Source organism: Cannabis sativa, chromosome 6 (assembly GCF_029168945.1).
Source record: "Cannabis sativa cultivar Pink pepper isolate KNU-18-1 chromosome 6, ASM2916894v1, whole genome shotgun sequence".
Lineage (NCBI taxonomy): Eukaryota > Viridiplantae > Streptophyta > Magnoliopsida > Rosales > Cannabaceae > Cannabis > Cannabis sativa.
Genome location: NC_083606.1, coordinates 69,947,078 through 69,963,564, shown reverse-complemented (window position 1 = coordinate 69,963,564; position 16,487 = coordinate 69,947,078). Strand labels below are relative to the sequence as shown.

General features: G+C 29.3%; 1 protein-coding gene across 3 annotated transcripts; it reads left to right on the top strand.

The window, feature by feature from the left end:
• The first annotated feature begins 14,710 nt into the window (after positions 1–14,710).
• LOC115694742 (protein CASPARIAN STRIP INTEGRITY FACTOR 1-like) lies at positions 14,711–16,241 on the top strand. Of its 3 annotated transcripts, none has more exons than XM_061117540.1 (3): positions 14,711–14,935; positions 15,599–15,640; positions 15,874–16,241. In XM_061117540.1, the coding sequence occupies exons 1-3, from the start codon at positions 14,851–14,853 to the stop codon at positions 16,002–16,004; spliced, it is 258 nt and encodes an 85-aa protein (XP_060973523.1). In that variant the 5' UTR covers positions 14,711–14,850; the 3' UTR covers positions 16,005–16,241. The 3 variants fall into 3 exon arrangements, with proteins under 3 accessions (XP_060973523.1, XP_060973522.1, XP_030477696.2); XM_061117539.1 differs by having other exon boundaries at positions 14,714–14,935; positions 15,599–15,639; positions 15,864–16,241; XM_030621836.2 differs by having other exon boundaries at positions 14,714–14,935; positions 15,599–15,660; positions 15,864–16,241.
• Positions 16,242–16,487: the final 246 nt, after the last annotated feature.

The following is a 16,487-nucleotide window of genomic DNA, read 5'->3' as shown; positions in this document are numbered from 1 at the left end:
CATAACCAAAATGATCAGGGGCTTTTCTCTGTCTTCTCTCTATCTCTAGCTAATTGATAGTTGCTTAGTTCTTGCTAATCTGCATTGTCTTCCCCTTTTGTTGCCTCAGTTCCATCTGGAACAACATTAGTTGGTGTTGTAGGAGCAACCTGCTCCACCTCAATCTGGACATTCTCATATAAACTAGCTTCACTGTCTTTGTAAGCGCTCTTAGTTTTCATGGCCATTTCATCTTCCTTGAAAACTACATCTCTACTAATCAAGCACTTCTTGAATCCAGGTTCTAAACACCACACTCTATATCCCTTAACCCCTTTAGGGTAGCCTAGAAACATGCATCTCAATGCTCTAGGTTGTAACTTATCTTGTCTAACATGCACAAATGCAGTACATCCAAACACTTTCAAGTGATCTAAGTTTGGAATTTTACTTGTCTATAACTCTTGTGGGGTCTTGAAGTTGTTTGGGACAAATGATGATCTATTGATTAGGTAACATGCTTTTTTAAGAGCTTCTCCCAAAAGGTTCTCTCCAAACCAGCTCATAGTAACATGCACCTAACCCTCTCAATCAATGTTCTATTCATCCTCTCAGCAACACCATTTTGCTGAGGGATTTTAATCACAGTTCTATGTCTCTTGATTCCCATTTTGGCACACAATCCCCTGAACTCATTTGAGCAGTACTTAAGACCATTGTTAGTTCTTAGTACCTTGATTTTGTTCCCAGCCTGGTTTTTTAGTAGTCTCTTCTATGTATCAAAGGTTCCAAGAGTCTCATCTTTGCTTTTCAACAAATAAACCCAGACTTTCCTGCTGTAATCATCAATTATACTCATAAATTAGTGTGCTCCACCTTTGGTTGGTATCCTAGATGTCCCCCAAAGGTCAGAATGGACATAAGCTAACATTTCTGTGGTGGTGTGTTCTGCCTTGTTGAACTTCAATCTACAAGCCTTCCCTAAAACGCATTCATCACAGAATTCAAGTCTTTATGGTAGCTTCTCTTTGAACAGTCCTTGCCTGTCATTTCCTCAAGTCCCCTCTGACTTACATGCCCCAATCGGAGGTGTCATAGCCTTGCTTGACTGTGTTTAGTTGAGTCCATAACAGGTGCTGCACTACTTGTCATTGTCTTTCCATCCACGAAATACATTCCATTACTCAACCTTCCTCTCAACACAATTTCTATGCCTTGTGCAATTTTTATTGAACCTTTCTCAACTTTGACAACATACCCCAGTTTATCAAACATATCAATAGAGAGAAGATTTTTTGTGAGATCTGGAACATACTTGACCTGCTACAAGGTCAACATGACTTCATCATGATTCTTTAACAAGATTGTTCCATAACCTTTGATCTCTTATGCTTTGTTGTCCTAAGAAGAATTGTGCCCCCATGACTCTCTGAAATAATCTTAAACAGTACTTTATTTAGTGTCATATGAAATGAACACCTTGAATCTAGAATCTAATCTCCACCTAAATCTGATCTAGACATCACAAGTACACCAGATGACACTACAAGTGAATCAGATGACCCATAGCCATCAGCAACTCCATGCTTCCTAGACTTGTGATGATTTTCCCTCTTCAGTTTAGCCTTCAAAGCCAAACAATCATCTCTAAAGTGGCCCTCCTTCTTACAATATTAACATTGCTTTCCTGCAACTCCATTAGAGCTTGGCCCTCCTATGAAGTTTCTAGAATTGAATCTTTAATGGTTATCTTTGTAGCCATTTGAGTTCTGATTTCCCTTGTATTCCGTCTTGGGGAATTTTCCCTTAACAATGAGTAATCCTTCCCCATTGGTCTCATCTTTCTCATCTCCTTTCTTTTGAATTTCTTTAGAATTCAATGCAGCCTTAACCTCTGTCATAGTCAGAGTTTCTTTGCCATACAAGATCGTATCAACAAAGTGATCATACATCTTGGGAAGTGAACTCAATAGGATTATAGCGTGGTCTTCATCATCAATTTTCACCCTAAGATTATTCAAATCAAGAATGATTCTGTTATAATCATCTAGATGCCTTTTTAATTCTTTTGACTCGTCCATTCAAAGTGTGTACAACTTCTTCTTGAGAAACAACTTGTTTGCAAGAAATTTCTTCATGTAGATTGATGCCAACTTGTTCCAGAGACCCAAGGCCTTGTCTTCATCTGAAACTTCCCTCAAAATCTCATCACCAAGATTGAGGAGGATGGCACTATGTGCTTTGGCTTCAATCTCAAGTTTATTCTTGTTATCTTCAATTAAATTCATGGCTTCATCATCAAGTGCCTCATAGATTTCTTGGTGAACTAGAAAAGCCTTCATTTTTACTCTCCATAGGCTAAAATCATTCGAACCATTAAACTTGTCCACCTCAAATTTTGCTGAAGCCATTTAAACCAGTTCTTGATTGCTTGAATCTGGTTCTTGAAAGTTTGAGTTTGATTCTTAAAATATTGAAGATGAGTCTTGATTGGTTGAATGTGATTCATGAACTCTAAACCCTGAGCTCTTATACTATTTGTAGTGAATTCTCACCCTCAAAATAGGTTGTTATAGCAGTAACAATGTCCAAGAAATACAATTCAAAACTAAAACCAATCACAAAACAAAACTCCAACTTAATTGAAAATCAACAAAGAAAATTTAGCTTGATAATGAATGAATGATGGATCTTTATTCAATAGAAATAATCAGTAGTACACAATAGAATGAGCCCAAGATTACAACTCAACACAATAAAGTATTACAAAGAACTGTCTCACATTGAGGGAAATCACTTCAAGAGTGATACTCCCTTTTACATTCCTCCACACACACTCACTATGATCTTGGACTCTCTCTCTCTAAACTGAATATATCTAAAGTATGATCTTGGAGATTAGAGATCAGAACTTAGAACTCAGAAGCTCCTTTGTGAATAGAGAAACCCTTATATATAATTGTTGGTGGGTCCCCTTTAAGTTGGAATTAAAGCCAACTGTTATAACTAACAGCAACTTTCTCTAGATTCATTTGATAACATATAGATAGACGTACTGACTTGACAAGTAGTTAAGTGAGTTTAATCCCGACAAAGGTCTATCTCTATCTCATTGTAGTAGGTCTAAGAATACAATTGCTCATTCTTGCAAAGAGGACATTTGGGTTAGATGGTTCCTATGTTCGGTAGTGAGAACATTTTGTTATTTAATCTTCTATGCCTCTTTTGCATTTTGAGATCTTTTAGGCTTTATGCCAGATTTGGCTAGCTCCCTAGCCATTCATTGACTTTGTGCAATACTCTCTAAGAGAAAAGGATATTAGAAAAATAAGTGTTCATGACTTTTCAAATTCATTTCACAAACCGGGCATATAGCACTTTCAACATACACATTCTTGCTATGATCAATTTATCTTAAGTAAGAAAATTTGTACGAATTATCTGCCACAAGATAAATCAAAGTTTAGGCACCATGAGAACACACCAAACAGCTTTAATACTAAAAATGTTCTAAAATTATATGTTGGCTAAATCTCTGGTCCTAAGGATGGATATTAATAATAATATAAATATTATTATATTTAATAATTACATGTCCTTTTTTCTTTGGGACTACTTCTGGATTTGTTGGAAAACCATATACTAGAACTAGGGGTGTGCATAAATCATCCAATCCAATGACAACCGACCGATCCAATTACAATTGACCGCCAAATATTGGATATCTAATTGTGATCGGATCGGATTGAATGCTATTTTTGAATATCCAATTGGATCGGATTGGATGTTGGATGGGGTGTTCAAAAATCCAATACATCCAACATCCAATCGAACTAATTAGTATTTTCATGTAGTTTGGATGAGTAATTAGATTTTATATTGTTATACGTAAAATATATATGTATATATAAAAATTAACATTGAAATTTTTTTTTTTCTTGGATTGGATGGATCCAATCTAATCCAATACATACTGGGCCTAAAATATTGGATGGACCCGATCCGATCCGATCCTGAAAATACTAGGTCTAAATTATTGAATAAAGTCAAATTAAATTAATAGATATATATATAGAATATATCCAACAGATAAAACCGATCCAATCCAATATCCTGGATCGATTGGATGCCTAAAATTAATTGGATCGGATCAGATGGTAAAATCTAACATCCAATATATAATTTGATCGAATCTGGATAGGCCTGAAAACATTGAATGTGGTCCAATAAACATTCCTAACTAAAAGACTTGCAGGTATATATATAGTGTCAATTTTTTTTATATGTGTGTTACTAAAATTAATTTTAGGTGAGGAAGAATAATGAGGGGTAAATTTTGCTAATTCTGGTTGAACATACTCTATTTTCATTTTTAAAAAAAAAAGTTAATAAAAGTTATTCTGTTATAAAATAATATAAAATAATATAAAGTAGATGAGAAGAAAGAAGAAGAAGATGAAGAGAGAAAGAGAAAGTGAATGAGAATTTCTGAGTTGTTTATTCCAATGGGGTGAACCCCTATTTATACAAATACAAGAGTGAGATATTAAGAAACTAAGAAAAAGGGAAACTAAGGAAAAGAGGAATGTTCATTACAATTCATGGTAATAAATAAAAGATTTGGACATTCACATAATTATTAATATTTATAACACTCCCCCTTGGATGTCCATAATAACTGCCTTATTAAAAATCTTGCTGAAAACTTGATCAAAGGAAAAAGAGTATAGTGTAAACTAACTCCCCCTCATTTAGGCATTTGTGGAGATCTTCTAATCGACGAATTTCGATCTTGTCTGCCGTCTTCTCAAATGTTGATGTTGGTAATAACTTTGTGAATAAGTTTGTAAGATTGACACTTGATTGAATATGTTGAACACCAATATGCATTTTCTTGAAGCGTATAAAGAAGAATTTCGTGGAATGTGTTCTAACTCTATCTCCTTCAATGTACCTCTTTTTAGTTGAACGATGCAAGCAGTATTATCCATAGAGAATTGCTTGGGTTGATACTTCTTTATTGAGTGCAATCCATATGTTTCCCGAATATGCTATGTCAATGTTCTCACTCACACACATTCTCTACTTGCTTCATAAAATGCAAGTATGTTAACATGATTTATAGTTGCCTCGTTAAAAACCTTGCCAGAAAAACCCAGTGGGACAAAATCTGAGCTAGGGAAAAAGAGTACAATATATATTTCATATTCATAACTATTTGTAAGTTGCCTCGTTAAAAACCTTGTCAGGAAAACCCATTGGGACAAAACCTGAACTAAGGGAAAAAGAGTGCAACATGAATATGTCTCCCCCTCATGCACATATGATCCATAATTCTTTTGGTGATAATATATCTCATAAGATTATTGTTATCACTTTTAAAATATCACCATATATAATCTTTGATCATATATTTTCTATAACTCTTCCAGAGTATGTATGGACTTCTAAATTATAGATGGGGGGTTCGTGGAACATTAATATTTATCCAACTACTTGTATCATTCATGTGTATATACAATCTTGTTCATACTAAAATTTAACATTTCAAGTAGATATGAACATAACACATTAATGATAATATAAATTTCATTTGTGACAATGGTGGTACTCCAATACCATATATTTGTTCCATCTTGTTGTATGATCTTAATTTTCATATCAAATGATCATATATCTATAATTCTTAATACATATGAAGTACTTCAGGACTTCAATACTAATGAACAAACTTTATACATTTAATATTTCTCGATATACAAAAGAAATAAAAGTTTGTTCTTCAATTAATCAAAAACTCTTCAAGAGTCTATCACAACGTATAATTTACGTATTTATACTGCATAGACAACCATACGTATTTTTCAAACAATAATTTACTTACATGTCTTTATTTCATACAAAGATCTTTGTCATATAGTGCGCGCGACTTAGAATTTATATCACTTAAGACATGTATTAAATTCTTCTAGAATTTTTAGATAAGGCTTATTTCAAATTCTCACTATATTAGGAGCTCCAAATAAATAATCTTTTGTTGCAACATTTCTGTGACGCTTATAAATCCTCATAAAATATATTTCAGGCTATAATCAAATAATGATTATATTTTCTCAATATTTAAGCCTTACTTCAATCAATCTCATGTCTATGCAAACTTTGTACAACAATTCATTATGTACAAATACATATATGCAAATTTCTCATTAGAAATATTTATTTGCACACCCTACAGGTCTTACTTCACTTTATGTGAGTAAATTTGCCAGGATTGCGTCATAATATTTTGGCCAAAAATCAAAATGTAAGTCGATGATTCTCGACAAATCTAATACCATGATCCTTGCTATCTCATGTTAGTTTATTGCATATGCAAACATTCAATATTTATTGTCGACAAAAATTTCAATAAATGATAATTTCCTCCCATATTGACATAACTTATAGAGATCTCTTTAAATTACATATTTTTCAAATATGTTTATCATTTATAGGTACCTATAACGAATCACTTCAGGGATTCAATTATGATGAAATGTGTTATGTCTAACTTCTCTTGGGAGTCTTTTCGAGTACCGTTTTCATCACGGTTATCATTTTAATACTTTATAACATTAAGGTATCTCCATGAGTACCTCTAGATTTAACAACTTCAGGGCAAATCAAATGAACATTTATTAATAATTTCTACATTGTTCATTTACGCTTCAGGCATTTTCAACTCATTCTATCTTAACTTTGAATAATATTGATTTGCAGTTGGTATATATCATTTTGAACTATATTGTTCTTATATACTTTGTGCAAGGATCATTTTTCAAAAATTATCATCGATCCCAACTGCTTCTCTCCCCCTGATCGAGAGATTTTTTAAAAATTGTGATATCTAATAATATTAATACACCTGTAGGGATTTCAATATATCACAATGAATCAATATTTATTTAAACTCATATATACTATATGACATTGAACTTTAGGTTCAATAAACTTTAGTTTCAAGTTCAATCCTTATGAACTTAATTCATTTCTAAGAATGAGTCATACGTGTATAATTAGAAATACATAAATTTACACATTTTGTAAATGCATGATTATATAATTTTATCATATCGATAAGAAACTATGCAATAAAAATCTAACAATAGCTCAAGATTGTTAAGGAAATATAATTTAAATATTTTCTATGTGCAAATATATGCACATTCTTCTTTTGAGCCTTATAAATTAACAATGAGAAGAATCTTCTGGTTCTTCAACGAAATTTAGTCAAATTCTTTGACAATTTATTGCATATGATTGATCATGTCAAAATATATCAATTCATGAACTTCAGGTTCACTATAATTTGTATTTCAATGAAACTTTCACAAGGTAATGTAAAATCACTACAACATATAAGTAATCATAAAAAGTTTCATTTAACATATACACTCTTCAGGAGTCACTATTATGTTTATCAAACTTTATATTTTTTCAGGAATCACTATCATCAATTCAATGATGTGTATAATTTAAAAGATACATGGCAACTTCATCATGTTATTGTAATGGTCAAATAGATATAACCATAATATATCATTCATTTTTTCTGGTATCTTTTTAACAAGTCGTCTAATTTATTAATAGACTATTCATCGTCTAATTATCATGACTTGATATATTATATATTTAAATGTACAACCAGTACATATAATAAGTTATTTCTTATCACTTTTATAACTAGATAAAAGTTATACATCTAGGTACATACAAATATATTTTACTACTCCAAGTAGCAATTGTATGTAAGACTTCTTCAGGAAGCTTTTCAAATAATCATTTTGTGATTCTTTATCACTTTGATTATATTGGATCACTAACAAATGTTAGTAAGTTATATATTCACTTCTGGGAATATACAAACTGAATTATATAGTAACTATATATATATACATATCCTGTACTAACAATAGTTTGAAACTATTGATTTCAAGAAATAATAAAATATGTATATATTAATTTGCTTTTGGCATTACCAATATATGTGAAATCTATATTCTTTGAAATAGAATTTCATGTCTATTCATTCTCTTTAGGGAATGATATTTAAATATTCTAAATGTACAATAAATTTGTACAATTCACATTCTATTCAATAATCAAGTATACTTTTATCTTGATTATAAGTATGTCCGTACTACAGGTACGCGACCACTATTATTCAATTCCACACATGATATATAAATTTCATGCACTTTGATTATGTGTGGTATCTCATCTTTTAGTTGTTTCCACTTTTTCTGGAAATATTTGATTAGTAAATAATGTCATTGATTATTTAAAATCATTACATTCACTTCGGGGAATGACGTTGAACAAGTAGAACATTATTATAAATTTCTTAAAAATTTATTACTTGTTCATCCATAAAAAAATATAAGAAATTATTCAACAATTTCTTTTACGATATTTCAAAGAATATATGAATGCAATTTTTGCATAGTCTCCAAGATGTATGCAAAATTTAATCTTTAATATATGTCAGATTCAATAATTTTCAACATTGCAAGTAATAACAATGTATAATAACATGACTAATACGAGGAATCTTTAAAAGTAATTGACTTCAATTCGTATCATTCTCTGCAGGGAATGATGAACAATAAATACATGCCTCATGTATTTAAATTACATTAGTCATGCTCATTGTATTCTTATACTTTGATGTTTCAATGCAATTTTCTTAACATTCTTTTTGGATATTCAAAACCCACTATAAAATTGCATCAATAATAATCATTTTTAATGATTCTTTAGTTGTATTCGCATAAATACAATCATTTTTTTTTTTTGACAAATATAAAACATTTACTTCAGGAAATGTTTGTCAAAATCTATATCGATATTAGATTACTTTTCATTGTCCTCAAAGAATACAAGAACATATATATAAATATGTATTCATCTCTTTCACTATATATCCATCAACTATATAATGAATATTACGTTTGCATAATCTTCAGGATATATGCAAGATTTTATTGAGGACGCATAATCATCAGGATATATGCAATATTTTATCGAGGATGCATAATCTTCAGGATATATACAATTTTTTATCGATGATGCATAATCTTCAGGATATATGCAATATTTTATCGATGATGCATAATCTTTAGGATATATGCAATATTTTATCGATAATACATAATCTTTTGGATATATGTATAATTTATATAGATTTTCTCTATCATATCATAGGCACACATATATTGTAAATATTATGAATGATAAGAACATTATATATATATGAAATCAATAATAAATATATAAAAACATATACATACATATATAATATATAGATATATAGATAAAAATAAAAAAAAAAAAAAAAGATCATTAAAATTGTTTTAGTCAGATGAGTATATATATAAATATATATTTAGTGTATCGTGACTTTGAAACAATTCAAGAACTTTAACAAAATACTTACATTGGATCTTAGGCAGAGACTCATGCTTGAAGCTTGGGCAGAGACTCGTGCTGATAACGTGTTATAAAATAATATAAAATAATATAAAGTAGATGAGAAGAAAGAAGAAGAAGATGAAGAGAGAAAGAGAAAGTGAATGAGAATTTCTGAGTTGTTTATTCCAATGGGGTGAACCCCTATTTATACAAATACAAGAGTGAGATATTAAGAAACTAAGAAAAAGAGAAACTAAGGAAAAGAGGAATGTTCATTACAATTCATGGTAATAAATAAAAAATTTGGACATCCACATAATTATTAATATTTATAACATATTCCATGTTGTGTAAATTTTTTTCTATATATACGGTAGAGTTGCTTGCTATATATTATGCCCCATCTCTACCTAGATAATTAAGAAAAAAATTACTAATTCAGGTTGAACAAAAGAAAATAGATGCAACTTAAAAAGGGATGTACAGATACAATGTTTTTCGTTCTTTTATATGAGATGGTATATATATATAAATATATATATATATATATATTATAGTTATATAAGAAAAGTTACTTTATATATTATTTTTTAATGTTTTTTTAAAATTTACGGTTTGGGTTTCTCCGGTAGTTTCTCCAGTAGTTTTTATGTGGGTTGCTATGTAAATTTTAATTGCAATTTAGGTACATTCGTTACTTAGTATAGAGATTTCTATGTAAAATTCTGTAAAAATACAAAAAAAAAAAAAAAAAACTATTTTAAAGTGTTAAAATGAAAAAAAAAATCATATTTAAAATATCATACATGCAAAGCTTTAAGAAATTTAAAATAATTTATCGAGTTATTTGCGGCATAAATACCTAAGTTTAACTTCCAGTTGCAAATAAATACCTAAGTTTAATTTTTGGCGGTAATAATACCTAAGTTATAATTCTGGAACTTTTGTAGGTACCTGACTGTTAATTGTTAAGTAAATTGCCAGGTGGCAATTCCTAATTGGTCCAAGGCATTAAATTTTTATTTTTTTTAAAAAAATAAATTAATTAAAATATACCAATAAGAAAATGACACGTAAATAATGACATAAAATTTTAACGGTTAGGTACCTACATAGTTCTGAAAACATAACTTAGGTATTATTACCGCCAAAAGTTAAACTTAGGTATTTATTTGCAACTGGGAGTTAAACTTAGGTATTTATGCCGCAAATTACTCTATTTTATAATATAAAAAATATGGTTTAAATAATCTACTTCACATACGTATAAATTAAAAGACACTCGTGAAATAAATTGTTTGAACTTTTTTTTTCAACGGGTTAAAATTTTTCTGAATTTTATAAAATTTGCATGATGTTTTAAATAACTACGATGTACATACTGTCGTATAAAAAAAGAATTAAAATTTAAAACTATCGAATGTACTCAAAAAACACAAATAAGAAGTATGAGTGCACTTCTTTTGGAAGTCACTACAAAAATTTTACTTTTAGTACCACAATAAACTTGTGACTAAAATTAAAAATATTGTGATTAATAATTATAAATTATTATTTCTATGTTGTAATTAAAAGGATATTTGTGGTTAAATGTAATATTAGTCACAATACTAAATGTATTTTTAGTCACAGTCTTTATTGTGATTAAAACTAAAATAGTGACAATTTGTATTTAAATACTATATTTTAATTATAAGTAACTTTTTTGGTAATTAAAATCACATTTAAACACAAAAAATTTATATTATAACTAAAGAGTTATCAATAAAAAGGTAGCTTAATTTTGTAGTGAGTGCACCATATAATTTTACTATATATGTAATTATAAGACATGGTGTGTACATAGTGACTCTTTTATTTATTTGTATACTACGTACTTGGTGAGGAACAAGAGACTACATATACTCTTTTTAGTTGAAATAGACTATATATGTATGATAACCTCATGATATGATCACTATGCTTCTAATAATTCTCTTGGAGACCGTTCCATTATACATAGATTATATATGGGAAATTTGAATTTCCATGCTTAAATTACTTAATAATTTTTCCCCTAAATGCAAAGTTAGTAAAATTGGTGATATATGACAATATTTCTAAATTTCCTAAACTACCCCTCTCATTTGAAACCCTCTATCTTCCTCTCTCTTCGTCTCTCTCAGCCCAATCCCAGCCGCAACCTCTCAAAGCAACCAGCAACCGACAGAGGCACCCCGTCCCACCGTGCTCCTTTGACGCTCAACCCCGACCCACCCACGCCGTCGACTCCAACTCCGACCAAGCAGAACCGGCGATGGTGGGACGGGCCTCTGACCCTCTCTGAAATCTAAAGAAAAAAAAAAAACAAAAACAAAAAAAACCCACAGCCGATGGTCGGACCTTGGGGTCCGACCAATCGGACCCCATGGTCCGACCATCGGACCTCTCTCTTCCTCTCTCTGAAATCTGAAGAAAAAAATAAACCCACAGTCCGATGGTCGGACCATGGGGTCCGATGGGTCCGATTGGTCGGACCCAATCGGACCCCATCGGACCCCAAGGTCCGACCATCGACTGTGGGTTTTTTTTTTTCTTCAGATTTCAGAGAGGGTCAGAGGCCCGTCCCACCGTCGCCGGTTCTGCTTGGTCGGAGTTGGAGTCGACGGCGTGGGTGGGTCGGGGTTGAGCGTCAAAGGAGCACGGTGGGACGGGGTGCCTCTTGCTGGTTGCTTTGAGAGGTTGCGGCTGGGATTGGGCTGAGAGAGACGAAGAGAGAGGAAGATAGAGGGTTTCAAATGAGAGGGGTAGTTTAGGAAATTTAGAAATGTTGTCATATATCACCAATTTTACTAACTTTGCATTTAGGGGAAAAATTATTAAGTAATTTAAGCATGGAAATTCAAATTTCCCTTATATATTTACAACTAAAAACAAAGGGAAATTTGATTTTCTATACATATACCTAATATTTTATTCCTAAATTAATACATATTACTATTGAAAATATATGACCACTTTATCTAAAACCCAAAAATACTCTTCTTAAATTTCCCATACTTTTTATAGTGCAAAAACATAAAAAAGAAATTAGTAGTCTGATGGTGGTCTGATGGTCACCTGATGCTACTTTTGTATGTACATAAACATAAAAAAAAAAAAATTGGTAGCAGATCTGGTCCGATGGGATCCGATGGTGGTCCGATGGTCACCTGATGCTTTTTTTTTATGTATAAAAACATAAAAAAAAAAAAAAAAAATTGGTAGCAGATATAGTCCGATGGGTCTGATGGTGGTCCGATGGGTGGTCTGATGGGTGTCCGATGTGGGGTCCGATGGGGGGTCCGATTGTGTAAATGGAGGGTATTTTAGGGATATTATAAAAGTTGTCATATCCTACAAATATTAGTTATTATTTGTTTAGGAAAATTTTTTTAACCAAATGTAAGCATAAAAAATCAAATTTCCCAAAACAAATCCCTACACTTATGTCATGGCATGCCACCATATATACATAATATACATATAATTCATACATGTTTAACACAATTAATTTAAAGCCTAATGCTAGAAATTAAAGATTAGGTCAGCAATATTGGAACACAAGTTGGCCAATTATTTGAGAGGAAAAGAAGTTCAAAGAAGATTGACTTAAATTAGGGGAGGCTTCCCTAACATTAACACTTTTCATTTATATTGAAAATATATAACAAAGAAAAGATAAGACTAATTATAAGTGTATTAAATTAGATCACATAATGCTTTCTCTTTATACTCCACCAATGTTCTCTTAGTGGTATTTGGTGTGTTGTTCTTGTCGTTTTGGATAATTGAAGCCACTTAGTATAGCTAGTCTTCCATTAAAACTATTTTATATATATATATATATATATGCTAACCTAATAATAAACTTTGTTTATTAATTACTTTTGAGGACAAATTATCCTACTAACAAGCATGCTTTTGATGATAGTTTTCATTGGTTTTGAGTTGATAAAAGAAACCCAACAAATACTATATTCCATCAATCACTTTTTACCCTATATTGAATTTTGTGTCAATTTTATTTTCTTTCTTTGAGTCAATGAATTGACCTTTATAACACCCACTAAAATTATCATACTTAGAGGGCTTTGAAATTTTTAGCTTAATTAATTAAACCAATTGAATGAGGCCAAGAAATAAAACATTCCTTTAATTGTGATTATAAATGTGTCCAAACCAATAGTTTTATGACATTATTTTTCTTTGTTTTTGCTTAGTGAGGGGTATTATAATAATTTCCACTTAGAATTGGAGGGTTAATCGAATGAGAAGTTTTATTTTCACCCCATAAAATTATAAATACACCCCATTATTAAAAAAAATATAAACTTAATTTTTTTTAAAAAATTACTCTTAATATTTTTTTAAAAAAAATTTCTCACATTATTTTATGTTAATTTGAATACTTATTTTGATTTTATTTTCATAATTTTTTCTAACTCATGTATATATTTTTTGTTTATTTTTTTCTAAGAAAATTTCATATAATTTTTTATTTTAATTTTTTTATCATAATATTTAAAATATAATTTAATTTTGTTTGATAGGTATATTTTTAAGAATATAAATTACAAGAAAAAAGTTTAAAAAACTTAATATAATTAAAGATATAAATTTTATATAAAATAAAAATTATTAAAATTGGGTGTCTTTATAAATTTTTGGGGTGTAAATAAAATTTTCCTAATCGAATTTACTATATTGTCTTATAATTAATTAAATATATAAAGAGTTTTTACACTCACATGAAATTTCTAATTTTTTTACTTTTCTATTAGAATAAATTTTTTTTCAAAAATACTGTGTATATTTTATACAGTGAACTGTGTTAAATTTTCAGAGTTATTTTTATTCAACTGTTGTTTTAATTGTTCTATTTTATTGTTTTACGGTTGTTTCATAAAAAGACAGTATTTTTGTAAAAAAATTCGTGTAACAATAAAATTATAAATTTTTACCGAAAATCCAATATTTTTGTAAAAAGCCCTATATAAAAATCCACTCTTAGACTTAGTGCATGCCCCAACAACAACAAGAAAAGTTGCATTTGCTGTCCCTCCTTTTCTTTCTTTTTCATTATTTGAATTATAATAATAATTAATAAATTATAACCTAAAAGCATAACTAATAAAGTTTGAATTTTTTAAATTAACTGTCAATTCTCAAAAAAAAATCATATAATTATCACTAGGATTTTTGTGCTCTAATTAGTATATAGTTTTTTAATATATAGGTAATTAAAACATATCATCTTTTGTTCATTTATATATAAACACAAACACTCTCTCTCTTCTATTTCTCTTGAATGAAGAGAACAACAAGAAAGAAAGCTAGCTAGCTTATAATTACAACACAAAAAAAAAATATTTATATTTTTGCAAAAATTGAAACACAAAAATGAGTCTCATCATGATTGTGATGAAGAACATCAGTCTCATTTTTCTTCTCATTTCTGGATCACTTATATCAACTTCACTTGCAGGTAATAGTATATATATATATATATATATTATAGTGATGAGTAGTCTTTTTATGTATTGGTAGTGATATAATTGCAGCTTTTAATGCATTAAACCATAATATCTCACACACACTCACATTATATTGTCAGAGCTTTTAAAAATTAAGTCTCTCTCCCAAAACATATCTCGATCTATATATGCATGTGCAGCCCTGTTTATAAACCATATATGCATGTCAGAGATATTTATAAATAAATATATTTATATACATGCATATATATATATTTAAATATATAATAAGATTAATATATAAGTTTGGATTTGTTTTTTTGCTCCCTTCCTCAAGTTTTATTAATAATATTATGAATATATAAACTCAAATGAAGTTCCATTTCATAGTTAATATAGTGTGTATATATATAGATATGTTTACGTACGTATAGGTTTCTATTTTCTTAGGTGGATATATATATATATATATAATATATTATTATATAGTATATAAGTATGTTATACCCATACTGAAGCAGTGAAGCACTATATATATATTACTAAATTAATAATTAATTATTATAGTTAGGACGTACGTATATATATATATACGTAATAATATTAAAATTTGGTGTATATTTATGTGTATATTATATATAATAAGCTTATGAAGAATTTGGTGTTAATTGCAGGTCGACAGTTGATGAACTCAGGAGACCAGTTTAGCAAAGTGGTAATGATTCGTGAAGCAGAGGTTAATTAATTTCTATTAGGACAAATAAAAATTACAATATATTTTCAAATATTAATTATTAGTTATTTGAGATTAAGTATTACAAAAATTATAAGTTAATAATTAATAAGATATGTAGCAACATGCATATTTCAGTGATTCTCTAAAATATATATATAGGTTATTTGTTTGATTATATATGAATTGTTATAATTAATGTATAGGAGGATGATGATGAGATGTTAATGATGAAGAAGATAAGATTGGTTCATGAGAGGGTTCTGAGGTCTAACACTAGAGACTATGGCAGATATGATCCAGCTCCAGCTCTTGTTAAGCCTCCTTTCAAGCTCATTCCCAACTAATTAAACAAACATATATCATCATATATATGTGACCACTTTGAGTTGTTGTACGTAGAATCTAAATAAATGATGTCATATATATATAATATCCCTATATATAAAAGGGTAATATGTATAATTAACTAAAATATGTGTTATATATATATCTAAATATATATATGCTTATAAGTTTTGAACCCTAATATAATAGTGTATCAGGAATCAATGTTATATAATAGCTAGTTTTCTTTTTTGTTTTTTACCTTTCTCTTTTTTCTTATTATAGCTAGCATATATGTTAAAACTATTTATATGTCTTTATATATATAATTGCTTTCCGTATTATAGAAATTAAGTGCTCATGATTAGTACTGAAAATACTTCATGAATAATTTTATTTAATTAAACCAATAAAGATATGATACTTTATATATATACAAAAAAATATATATATCTTTAGTAATAAATTTTTCATTATAATATAAAAATTTGTGACTAAATGTA